Here is a 13,561-nt window from a genome sequence, read left to right as displayed (position 1 = left end):
TCCCCCAACCCGCAAGCAAAAAACAAAACAAAAAAAGACAGACATCAACAACTTGCACACACACCGCACCCTCACACACACACACACACACAAAATAACTCTGTGACACATACACACACACAAAAAAAAAAAAAAAGCCACATGCTAGCGCCCGTTTCATTGGTTTCGGAAACGGGCCTTTTTTACTAGTTTATTTATAATCCACACTTATCCAGAACAGAGAACAAACAAAACATACATGATTGTAAATGCAAACAACACCGACAATAAAACACGTCTCTCTGACCTCACGTGCAACTTTTTTCAAATCAATCACCTTACTTTCTAATTCTTCCTACTTTCTTACTCACCTATATGCTACAAATTTGCCTTACTCCTCACTACCAATTATAATGTTCTATTACGTATTGTGTTGACATTGCTACTATACCATGCCATACTTTGTATTGTTGTTCGAATATATTTACTGCTGTAATTGCCTATTGCTCATGTTTGATCTATTCTTACTATACACCGCCTTGAGTGAATTCCTTCAAAAAGGCGGTAAATAAATCCTAATAAATAAATAAATAAATCACAAAAACTAGAACTGCAGGGGTACAATAAGTCAAAACGGTGGCTGTCAGTCCAGTCAAGACAATCCGGATCTCCTTCAGGCCAGTGTTTCTCAAGCCAACCTTGGAGTAGCCCCTTGCCAGTCTGGTTTTCATAATAACCACAGTGAATGCGCATACTAGCTTTGTTAAAATTTTCTTGGGTTTGCTATTGCCTGTAAGGGTAATTCCTACTTGTTTTTTGACCCCAAACAGCTCTTAGCTTTCTTGGACACTAGGGAAGTTGTTACTCCGCAGGTTTCAGCCTCCCAGTCCTGCTTTTATTTGAAAACTAGTAAAAAAGCCCCCTTTCTGATGCAAATGAAACGGGGGCTAGCAAGGTTTTCTTCTGTGTGCATGTGGGAGTGTGTGTGTCCCTGCCCTCTGCCCTCTCTCCCCTCCCCTCTCTGAGTCCTTCAGTAAAAAAGCCCTGTTTCTGATGCAAATGAAACGAGGGGGGGGGGGGCTAGCAAGGTTTTCTTCTGTGTGCATGTGGGAGTGTGTGTGTCCCTGCCCTCTGCCCTCTCTCCCCTCCCCCCTCTGAGTCCTTCAGTAAAAAAGCCCTGTTTCTGATGCAAATGAAACGGGGGCTAGCAAGGTTTTCTTCTGTGTGCATGTGGGAGTGTGTGTGTCCCTGCCCTCTGGCCTCTCTCCCCTCCCCCCTCTGAGTCCTTCAGTAAAAAAGCCCTGTTTCTGATGCAAATGAAACGGGGGGGGGGGGGCTAGCAAGGTTTTCTTCTGTGTGCATGTGGGAGTGTGTGTGTCCCTGCCCTCTGCCCTCTCTCCCCTCCCCCCTCTGAGTCCTTCAGTAAAAAAAGCCCTGTTTCTGATGCAAATGAAACGGGGGCTAGCAAGGTTTTCTTCTTTGTGCATGTGGGAGTGTGTGTGTCCCTGCTCTCTGGCCTCTCTCCCCTCCCCCCTCTGAGTCCTTCACTGTTACAGAGCCAGCGATTTGATTTCGTGCTCTGCTGTTTTCCTTCACTGACTGTTTGTGTTACAGAGAGGGCGGGGCAGACACTCATAGGGAAACCGGATATCTCGCCCCCTTCACACTTCCGGCTGGAGGCTTCATAGAACGTTGGTGTTGCCTTTTATATAGAGAGATATTTCCTATTTTTTTTCTCTTTCCTTGCCCCCCTTAATATTGTGGACTAAAGATTAAGAATTCTTGTTTAATATTTCTTGGGTGTATGTTTTTTGTTTCCTTGATTTCTTAAGTCACTTGTAGTGATAAAATGTGAAAGCATAAATGGGATTTTTAAAAAGAAAATTTGTGTCATATTGTGTGTTACCTCAGAGAATATCCACTCCTGTGGCAAATATTAATGTCCTTTACAGAAAAACAAACTTTCTGTACAACCCCCTCTGTAGTATCACTCATGAAAATATATTGAACAGACTGGGTAATGGGATTTGATATACTGCCTTTCTGTGGTACAATCAAAGCAGTTTACAATTATTATATACTAGTAAAAAAAGGCCCGTTTCTGAAAGAAATAAAACGCGCGCTAGCAAGGTTGTCCTCTAATGGCAATTATGTTTTTAAGGGGACTGTTAGTATGTGTGAGAGAGAGTGAGTATGTGTGTGAGAGAGAAAGAGTGTGTGATTCAGAGACAGTGTGTGATTGAGAGACAGAATGTGTGTGTCTGTCTGTGTGTGTCCCGTGTCCACCAATTATGCTCTCTCCCCCTGCTGTGCCCTGCCCCCTCCATCTATCCATGTGCAGTATCTCTCCCCTGCCAGTGCAGCAATTTTCCACTGTCCCTTGCCCTCCCCCCCTACATGTTCATCCCACCTCCCCCCTCCACCTCCCTCCGAGTTTCAGGCCCCCCTCCCTCCCATTTCCAGTCCCTCCCGTGGAACTGGGAGGGAGGGACGGTGAACGTTGGAGGAGAGTGAGCTCCCGCAGTAAGTTTCTGTCACAGTTTGACAGAAGTTTGCTGTAGATCAACGTCTGAGCCCTGTTATTTTTATTTTTAGGTCGTGCGCGTCCCACTTCTCGGCTTCGAATTGTAGCATCTCCTGACATCAGGCAAGCAGGCTTCTACTGTGGCGGAGTGACGTCAGGAGATGGTTACGAACGCAGCCAGAGACATTGGAACGTTGCAAGAGCAAATTATTATATTAGATAGGTACTTTCTTTTTCCCGAGGGGACTGACAATCTAAGGTCCCTGTTTACTAAGTGTCGCTATAGGCGCGTTAACGTTTTTAATGCACGTTAACCATTTATGTGCCTTAACCGAGTACGCACCTACAATAGCCCTATAGGCACCTACACGGTTAGTGCATGCGCTAATTGTAGGCGCATTAAAAGCGCTAATGCGCATTAGTAAACAGGGCCTAGGTTTTGTACCTGGGGCATTGGAGGATTAAGTGACTTGCCCAGGGTCACAAGAAGCTGCAGTGGGAATTTAACCATCTCAAGATGTGCATAATTGTTCTTTCTTGGGCTGAACTCTGTTTACTGTTACCCTCTTCTATCTGTCACCTCAGCCAGTTTCTTACCCACATGGATTTATGTCCTACCTCTTCTTTTTCTAGCTAGTGTCACTTAAAAGTTGGAGAAGGAAAGTAAATTTGCTGCCAAATACTAGACCAGGAATGGTGGCATTACCGTCTCCTTACTCCCCTCACCCACGGCCATCCCTTGTCTTAAACTAGACTGGAAAAGTATAAAGTTGAGTTCTAGTTCCAGATTAGATTAAATGTCGGTTGACTTGTCGCAGCATCGCCCACCTGCTCTTGATTCTACCCCAAGCCACCAATTGGGAGATTTTCAAACGGGCTGATTGAGAAGGGAGAAGGCATGTGTTAGAGTACCAGGCATTTTTTTTCACAGCTCCTTTAAGTCTGCAAGAACGTGATTAACTTTCCATTCTTTCTAATAATTATTATTTTTTTAAAAAAAATGAAAATGCTTTCATTTTCTTTCTTCTTCCTGGTCTCCTACTTGTTACAGATTTTGTTTTGGTAATAAGTAGGAATCACTTCTGCTTTCCTGGCCTAAGATGCTGTATGTTTCTGTTTAAGCATCTTTACTTTAAGGAATAAACTTGCAGTTTATTAAGACACATTGTTCTGCTCCCATTTCCTCCAACCTTGCACTTCCTTTTCTTCCAGAAAAAAAAAAAAAAGATGCTGGTAACAGAATATTACACCAGGGTGATGAAAAAGGGCATGAAAATACAGCAGTAAAAACAAAGCAGATTTAAATGTTGAAAGCAAGGAAATGGGGGAATCCTTCCCCCCCCCCCCCCAGCGCCGCCGATCCCCTCCCCCGCCATTGCCGACCCCGCCGCCACCACCAACTTTGCCCCCCCCCCTGCCATTGCCAACCCCCCTCCCCGCACCATTGCCGACCCCCCTCCCCGCACCATTGCCGACCCCCCCACTTCCCCGCCGCCATTGCCGACCCCGCCGCCACCACCAACTTTGCTCCCCCCCGCCGCCAACCCCCTCCCCCACCATTGCCGACCCCCCCACCCCCCCGCCGCCATTGCCGACCCCGCCGCCACCACCAACTTTGCTTCCCCCCCCCCCCCCCCCCGCCAACCCGCTGTCGCCTGCGGGAGGAGGAGGGGTTCACTGTGAAATAGGTTAATTTTTGCTGTTAGATTATTGTAATGGTTTGCTAATGGGGATTACTGGTAATATGCTGAAGGCGTTGCAGGTTGTTCAAAATGCTGTAGCCCGAGTGATCAAAGGAGGTTCTCGCTATGATTGTTACTCTAATCTTGAAATCGCCGCACTGGCTTCCTGCAAAATTTTGTATTGAATTTAAAATGTTAATGTTTGTTTTGAAAATATTGCCACTGAAAGATGTTATCAACCTGCTTATCTGAGATCATCTCAGAAACAGCTATTTGATGTGCCTTCATTTCATCAGGTTTATTTGGATCATCTAATTTTGACATCAAAGGTCTGACGTTATGGAATGCATTGCCCATTGAACTTTAATGCAGAATATGGTTCAGTTTAAAAAAGCTTTAAAAACTCATTTATTTCTTCAGGCTTTGCTTCCTTTGATGTATGATATTATTTTAATACCATGTAAATTTAATTTGCTGTATGTTTTATTTTAAGAGAAACATAGCAATTTTTGTATAGTTTGTTGAGCAAAGAAATGATTTTTATTGTTTTGTCCGTTTATATTTTGCACTAGTAAAAGAGGCCCGTTTTGTAGAGAAATGAAACTGGCACTAGCAAGATTCCACGCCCCCCTTCCTCTCTCTCTCTCTCCTTTGAGTTCCAGCCCCCCTTCCCTCCGAGTTCCATGCCCCCTTTCATCCCTCCCTCCCTTCATCTCCTCCGAGTTCCAGGCACCCCTCCCCTTCGAGTTGCAGGACCCCCTGCCCCCTCCCCTTCGAGTTCTAAGACCGCCCCCTCCCCTCCCCTTTGGATCTTTAGGGTATGCCTTTTTAAACAGGTGGGTCTTGAGTGCCTTTCTGAAGTGTAGATGGTCGTATATGGTTTTCCAGTCTTTTGGTAGTGCGTTTCATAGTTGTGTGCTGATGTAGGAAAAACTGGATGCGTAAGTTGATTTGTATTTGAGTCCTTTGCGGCTTGGGTAGTATAGATTTAGGTACATTCATGTTGCTACGGATGAGTTTCTGGCTGGTAGATCGATTAGGTCTGTCATGTAATCCGGTGCTTCACCGTATTTTGAAGGCAATGCGTTCTTTGATTGGGAGCCAGTGTAGTTTTTCGCGAAGGGGTTTTGCGCTTTCAAATCGTGTTTTTCCGAACATGAGTCTTGCAGTGCCAATTTACTGATCAGAAACCTTTGCAAGCCATGCTGGATGGCCATCAAGGTTCTAACACGTACAGATATACTGACATGGGACCCTTTTACAGAATGGCAGTAAGCCGCATAGGGCTGGCGGTAGTCCTATCCTGGGCCCTGGCGATAATCAGGCATCGCCGCTCACTGTCTGGTTACCGCCAGGTTAGCACAGGAGTCCTTATCGCAACCTCAATGTTAAGGGCTCGCTGCTGCATGGCCATTCGGTAAGAGTTTTTTTTTTTGTCCCCTGCGCTTTTCCCACTCATGGCAGGCTCAATGGCTTAGGTACTTATTTGTACCTGGGGCAATGGAGGGTTAAGTGACTTGCCCAGAGTCACAAGGAGCTGGCTGTGCCTGCAGTGGGAATCGAACCCAGTTCCCCAGGACCAAAGTCCACCACCCTAACCACTAGGCCACTCCTCCACTGTTGCTACTATTTGAGATTCTACATGGAATGTTGCTATTCCACTAGCAACATTCCATGTAGAAGTTGGCCCTTGCAGATCGCCAATGTGGCTGCGCAGGCTTCTGCTTCTGTGAGTCTGACGTCCTGCACATACGTGCAGGACGTCAGACTCACAGAAACAGAAGCCTGTGCAGCCTTCTACATGGAATGTTGCTAGTGGAATAGTAACATTCCATGTAGAATCTCCAATAGTAGCAACAGAACCTCAAATAGTAGCAACATTCCATGTAGAATCTCCAATAGTATCTATTTTATTTTTGTTACATTTGTACCCTGCGCTTTCCCACTCATGGCAGGCTCAATGCGGCTTACATGGGGCAATGGAGGGTTAAGTGACTTGCCTAGAGTCACAAGGAGCTGCCTGTGCCTGAAGTGGGAATCGAACTCGGTTCCTCAGTTCCCCAGGACCAAAGTCCACCACCCTAACCACTAGGCCACTCCTCCACTGTTGCTACTATTTGAGATTCTACGTGGAATGTTGCTATTCCACTAGCAACATTCCATGTAGAAGTCGGCCCTTGCAGATCACCAATGTGGCCGCGCAGGCTTCTGCTTCTGTGAGTCTGACGTGCAGGACGTCAGACTCACAAAAATTAGAAGCCTGCGCAGCCTTCTACATGGAATGTTGCTAGTGGAATAGCAACATTCCATGTAGAATCTCCAACAGTAGCAACATTCCATGTAGAATCTCCAATAGTATCTCTTTTATTTTTGTTACATTTGTACCCCGCACTTTCTCACTCATGGCAGGCTCAATGCGGCTTACATGGGGCAATGGAGGGTTAAGTGACTTGCCCAGAGTCACAAGGAGCTGCCTGTGCCTGCAGTGGGAATCGAACCCAGTTCCCCAGGATCAAAGTCCACCACTCTAACCACTAGGCCACTCCTCCACATGGCCAAATGTGTCTGGGGTTTTGGGTTTTTTTTTTTTTTTTTACTCGCTGCAGTAAAAAGGGCCCTGGCGCATGGGAAAATGGCCCCCCGCTGCTAGCGCAGGGCCCTTTTTCACTCAACTTGGTTAAAGGCCCCCTTAATGGGTTCTTCATATTCCAACGGGATTAATTTTTTTGTTTTGCCAGGGGGGGGGGGGGGGAGTTCACTGTGAAATAGGTTAATTATTGCTGACGTGCTAATAATGTGCAGATGTTGAAATCAGCGTTTAGCTGCCGGTAAATTGTAGTAGGAGCAAAATAGGTTCATCATTGCGTTGAAACTGTATTTCTAAAATAGATATTTCTCCCAGCAATGCAGATATTACCAAAACAACTTGGTAATGTTACCAGGAAGTTAAGCTCGTGCTAGAAAAACACCCTTTATTTCAGACCAAAAAGACTGCTGCTTTAGTGTCCCTGCAAATGCACGCCAAAGCTGGGAGATGAAACTTTATCAGCTTGACATTTGACTCGGTAAATGTCAGCCTGCTTAAATGGTCTGCTAACATGAAAGTGGTGCTGATCTCAAAAGGCTTTCTTTTTCCTTTTACCAGTGGCATCTAAATGAAAGTACTGTAGGAAAAGAAAGCTTAGTCTGCATCAGTGAAGAAGTGCAATAGGTCATGGTGGCAAAAATAAATGAGCAAACACAAGATCAAGAAACATTAAAGGTGTTTTTTTTTCTTCTTGGGAAAAAAATCAGCAAGAAATGGATCTGCATTGTCAAATTATATGTGTACACAACGTTCAATATGAATGTATAACACTAGCAACATGTACATTGCTCAGTTTTGGTGCATGCACAATAACGTTTTTGGTTCAGGAAATCAATAGAAATGAAACAAAATAAAACATGGAAAAGAAAATAAGATGATACCTTTTTTATTGGACATAACTTAATACATTTCTTGATTAGCTTTCGAAGGTTGCCCTTCTTCGTCAGATCGGAAATAAGCAAATGTGTTAGCAGATAGTATATATAAGAGAAACATCAAAGCATTACTATGACAGTCTGACAGGGTGGGAGGATGGGGGTGGGTAGGAAGTATGCATGGGGACATCAAAGCATATCATTGATATTCTAACAGGATGGGTGTGGATAGGTGAGGGGAGGGTGATCAACAGAGACATACAGCTTTATGGTTTATAATGGGCTAGGAACCCCAGATCCTTGTTAAGTCCTTTCTGTTGGGTGTTAAAATATTCAATCATTCTGACTTCAAAGGTCTTACGTTCTTGTATGGTTTTAAAGTTACCTTTCAGGATTTTCACTGTGAAGTCACTGGTACAGTGTCCTGGTCCTGTAAAATGCTGACCAACAGGCGTGGGAACCCTACTGGCACCAGTATTGTTCATGTGATGTCTATGTAAATTGAATCTTGTCTTAAGCATCTGGCCTGTTTCTCCAATATAGCATCCTTCGTTACATTTTTTACACTGAATGATATATACCACATTGGAAGATGAGCAAGGGAAAGATTCCTTTATGTTGAATATCTTTCCTTTGTGGATAACTGTGGGGTCCTGTGAAATATTTTGGCATAGTTTGCAACCGGATAAATTACAGGGAAGTGTGCCCTTCTGTTCCTTTTCAGTCTGTGATGGAAGTTTACTTCTGATTAGCTTGTGTTTTAAGTTGGGTGGCTGTCGGAAGGCCAGTACTGGTGGGGATGGGAATATCTCTTTCAGTAATTCATCCTCCTGGAGTATAGGTTGTAGATCTCTTATGATTTTCCTCAGTTTTTCCAGCTCTGGATTGTATGTCACTACAAGCGGGATTCTGTCTGTGGATTTTTTCTTTTTGTACTGTAGCAGATTCTCCCTGGGTGTTTTGAGGGAGGAGGCAATATTCTTGGAGATTATTTTGCGGTTGTAGCCTTTCTGTTTGAAGGATGCAATCGGGCTTTTCAGGAAAGAAATAAACCAATTCATAACCTCTCTTTGGAATTCCCTTTCACTTTGAACTGAATAGTCCTACTCTAAATTTGTCTGGTTTCAAAACTCATCTCTTTTCCCAGACCTTTCTAGGATGAGCTGTCTCATGAGGGTCTGTTTTGACATAGGTGGACCTAACTACTCTCCTACTCTGTTCTTTCTTTCATCTTTCCTGTTTAATTTTGCAGCGTGGTACACAAAATCATCCACGGGATTGTTCCAAATTACATGCTGAAACATGATTGACTTGCCTGCCAGAAATGCTGACCCTACATCGCGCTTATATCTTGCATTATCCAAGCAGGAAAGGATGTAAGCATGGCTCAACTCAGGCGTCAAGCTTTCCATTCATCAGTGCGCACAATTGGAATGCGCTTCCCAGAGCCATAACCAGTCTGAGTGACTGCCTTCTCTTCCGCAGGGCTTTAAAAACACATCTGTTTACAAGGTCATTTTCAACCAGAACTATGTAGGACTATAACCCCTGCAACTATGCAACCGTGGAATCTGGTTGGACTCATTCTTTTGTATGTTCTATGTAAAGTGTCTTCTTTCTTCTGCTCTTTTTTTTTTTTCGTTACATTTGTACCCCGCGCTTTCCCACTCATGGCAGGCTCAATGCGACTTACATATACAGGTACTTATTTGTACCTGGGAAAATGGAGGGTTAAGTGGCTTGCACAGAGTCACAAAGACCTGCAGTGGGAATTGAACCCAGTTCCCCCGAATCAGAGTCCACTGCACTAACTACTAGGCTACTCCTCCACTAGCAACATTCCATGTAGAAGCCTGGGGCAGGCTTCTACATGGTATGTTGCTAGTGGAATAGCAACATTAACATTCCATGTAGAATCTTCAAATAGTAGCAACAGAATCTCAATAGTAGCAACATTCCATCTAGAATCTCAGCTAGGGAAATGGGACTTGATATATTGCCTTTCTGTGGGTTCCCATAGTATATACAGGTAATTATTTGTACCTGGGGCAATGGAGGGTTAAGAGTCTTGCCCAGAGCCACAAGGAGCTGCCTGTGCCTGAAGTGGGAATCAAACTCAGTTCCTCAGGACCAAAGTCCACCACCCTAACCACTAGGCCACTCCTCCACTGTTGCTACTATTTGAGATTCTACATGGAATGTTGCTATTCCACCAGCAACATTCCATGTAGAAGTCGGCCCTTGCAGATCACCAATGTGGCCGCGCAGGCTTCTGCTTCTGTGAGTCTGACATCCTGCACATACGTGCAGGACGTCAGACTCACAGAAACAGAAGCCTGCGCAGCCTTCAACATGGAATGTTGCTAGTGGAATAGCAACATTCCATGTAGAATCTCCAATAGTAGCAACATTCCATGTAGAATCTCCAATAGTAGCAACAGAACCTCCAATAGTAGCAACATTCCATGTAGAATCTCCAATAGTATCTATTTTATTTTTGTTACATTTGTACCCTGTGCTTTCCCACTCGTGGCAGGCTCAATGCGGCTTACATGGGGCAATGGAGGGTTAAGTGACTTGCCCAGAGTCACAAGGAGCTGCCTGTGCCTGAAGAGGGAATCCAACTCAGTTCCTCAGTTCCCCAGGACCAAAGTCCACCACCCTAACCACTAGGCCACTCCTCCACTCATGCGCTTATTTCTACTTTGTCTATATCACATCACCCAGAGATCTCGCTCTCTCTCTCTGGTTTTGTAAGCCACATTGAGCCTGCATGTTTGTGGGGTTAATGTGGGGTATAAATACTTTGATAAATAAAATAAATTTTGTAGTTCCTTTCTACCTTTAGGAATTTAGTTATAAACCACTTTTGTTTGCATCTTTTGAAAAGTGGTGTATAAAGTGCCAAATAAACAGGGGAATGGGATGGGGCTTGATATACTTCCTTTCTCTAGTTACAATCAAAGTGGTTTACATATTATATTCAGGTACTTATTTTGCACCTGAGGTAGAGGAGGTTTAAGAGGGTCTTTTACTAAAGGCACTCACATTTTTAGCGTGCGCTAAAATTGAGGGCACGCTAAACGTTAGAAACGCCAATGCATTCCTATGGGCATGTCTGATATTTAGCGCGCCCACAGTTTTAGCCCACGCTAAAAATGTGAGCGCACCTTAGAAAAAAACACCCTGAGTGACTTGCCCAGAGTCGCATGGAGCTGCATTGGGAATTGAATTGTTCCCCAGATTCTCAGACCACCGCGCTAACCACTAGGCTACTCCTCCACTCATAACGAAAACTGTTGCTTCTATTAATTTCCTGTTATGGAGGTGTAATTTAATATATCGATCACCTTGATGCAGGGTTTGTAAAACTTGTAATGTTCCTTTTTATTAGCAAACTAGTAAAAAAGGCCCGTTTCTGACACAAATGAAACGGGCGCTAGCAAGGTTTTCCTCGGAGTGTGTATGTTTAAGAGAGAGTGTGTGTGAGAGATGGATTTGTGTGTGTTAGAGAGAGAATGAGAGAGAGACAGAGAGAGCGTGTGAGAGACAGAGTGTCTGTGTGTGTGAGACTGTGTGTGTGTGACAGAGAGAGTTGACAGAGAGATAGAGTGTGACAGGGAGTGTGTCAGAGAGAGTGTATGTGACAGACAGTGAGTGAGTGTGAGTCCCCACCCCCCCTCTCGCAGGGCCCCACCCCCACCTCTCTGGTCTCAGGACCCCCTCCCCACCTCCCTCTCCTCTGCCTCCCCTCCAGCCATCCATGTCCAGCGACCCTCCCCTCCCCCCTCCAGCTACCCATGTCCAGCCACCCACAACTGCCAGTAGTAACGCTGTCTGGCCGCTGCTGCTTCTCCTGTTGAGCAGCAGCAGCCGCTACAAAAAGAAAAGAAGCGATAAATGTTTTTAACCCCAACCCAAATCATTCACAAATGCCCGAGTCTTACAACGCAGTCTCTGCAGTCGCTCCTCCTCTCGCCTCTCACGTCGCTGCGCTCCTTCAGGGTCTTACTCCAGGGGCAGTGACGTGGAGGCGAGAGGAGGAGCGACTGCAGAGACTGCTTTTTAAGACTCGGGCATTTGTGAATGATTTGGGTTGGTTTTAAAAACATTCATGGGTTTTTTTTTTCTTTTTTTAGCGGCCGCTGCTACTCAACAGGAGAAGCAGCAGTGGCCGGACTGCGTTACCAGTGGCAGCTGCGGGTGGCGAGGGGGTTGATGTGCCCGAGGGGGGGGGGTGTTGATGTGCTTCGGGTGGGGGGGCTTGGGTGATCCGCCGAGTGTGGGGGGGGGGGGTTCTGTGGTGCCGCGCTTGTAGTTTTTTGATGCGCCGCTCCCTGCCATTTGCTGCGAAGTGGCAGGGAGCGGCGCACTGACAGCTGATTCCCAGGCAGGGGGAGGCGTGTTTCCCTACTCCTCCCCCTGCCTAGGAATCAGCTGTTAGTGACGTCATCCTGGCTACGGAGCCTAGCTCAGCAACTCCAGGAGCCACGGACACAGGCAGTCCCACATTAGAACGCTGGTGGTGAGAATTATTATATAGGATGGGCAGAAAGATTCCACATGACTGAGAGATGAATGGAGTTGTACCACACAGTAATATTTCTTTGGTCAAACCCCTGTGTTCCAACTGCTGTGTTATACAAATATTATTGTTCAGTGCCTCTTATACAGCAACGATGAAACCTGAAAGGATTTCATAAAGCTTGTCCTCTTTCTCCAGGAATTCTTCCATGGCAAAAATTGATAGACAACTTTGATGCAGAATATGAATACATCACTAACGAAGGGACTATATTCACTTTCAAGACCAACCTCCATGCACCCAACTATCGACTAGTCAACATTAACTTCAGTGAACCAGATGAATCCAAGTGGAAAGTGCTTGTCTCTGACCATGAGAAAGACGTTCTAGGTAAGCTGAAATTATGCATTTAAGATGTGAAACTCCCTTTAACTTATTGATTAGAAGGACAAGAACTGAAAATATCCAACAAAAAATGAGATCTAAGAATAATCATTTTCCATTGAAATCAAGATAACTAGTAAATATGTAACAAAGCGATTAGGCAAAATAATAGTATTTTTTTTTTTGTTACATTTGTACCCCGCGTTTTCCCACTCATGGCAGGCTCAATGCGGCTTACATGGGGCAATGGAGGGTTAAGTGACTTGCCCAGGGTCACAAGGAGCTGCCTGTGCCTGAGGTGGGAATTGAACTCAGTTCTTCAGTTCCCCAGGACCAAAAACCACTAGGCCACTCCTCCACTGTTGCTACTATTTGAGATTCCACTAGCAACATTCCATGTAGAAGTCGGCCCTTGCAGATCACCAATGTGGCCGCGCAGGCTTCTGCTTCTGTGAGTCTAACGTGCAGGACGTCAGACTAACAGAAACAGAAGCCTACGCAGCCTTCTACGTGGAATGTTGGAATGTTGCAACTTTCCATGTAGAATCTCCAATAGTTGCAACATTCCATGTAGAATCTCCAATAGTTGCAACAGAACCTCAAATAGTAGCAACATTCCATGTAGAATCTCAAAAGTAGCAACAGTGGAGCAGTGGCCTAGTGGTTAGGGTGGTGGACTTTGGTCCTGGGGAACTGAGGAACTGAGTTTGATTCCCACTTCAGGCATAGGCAGCTCCTTATGACTCTGGGCAAGTCACTTAACCCTCCATTGCCCCATGTAAGCCGCATTGAGCCTGCCATGAGTGGGAAAGCGCAGGGTACAAATGTAACAAAAATAAAATAGATACTATTGGAGATTCTACATGGAATGTTGCTATTCCACTAGCAACATTCCATGTAGAAGGCTGCACAGGCTTCTGTTTCTGTGAGTCTGACGTGCAGGACGTCAGACTCACAGAAGCAGAAGCCTGTGCGGCCACATTGGTGATCTGCAAGGGCTGACTT

General features: G+C 45.3%; 1 protein-coding gene across 1 annotated transcript in view; it reads left to right on the top strand.

Annotated features, from left to right (window-relative positions):
- PREP (prolyl endopeptidase) overlaps positions 1-13,561 on the top strand; it is a 307,703-nt gene that overhangs the window by 132,407 nt on the left and 161,735 nt on the right. The window contains exon 8 of the mRNA XM_030199170.1: positions 12,371-12,562. Coding sequence (XP_030055030.1) covers positions 12,371-12,562 — 192 coding nt within the window. The remainder of the gene's footprint in view (positions 1-12,370; positions 12,563-13,561) is intronic.

The sequence above is a fragment of the Microcaecilia unicolor genome, chromosome 3 (assembly GCF_901765095.1).
Source record: "Microcaecilia unicolor chromosome 3, aMicUni1.1, whole genome shotgun sequence".
NCBI classification, from domain to species: domain Eukaryota; kingdom Metazoa; phylum Chordata; class Amphibia; order Gymnophiona; family Siphonopidae; genus Microcaecilia; species Microcaecilia unicolor.
The sequence above is the reverse complement of the archived record's forward strand: the minus strand, read 5'-3'. Positions and strand labels throughout refer to the sequence as shown.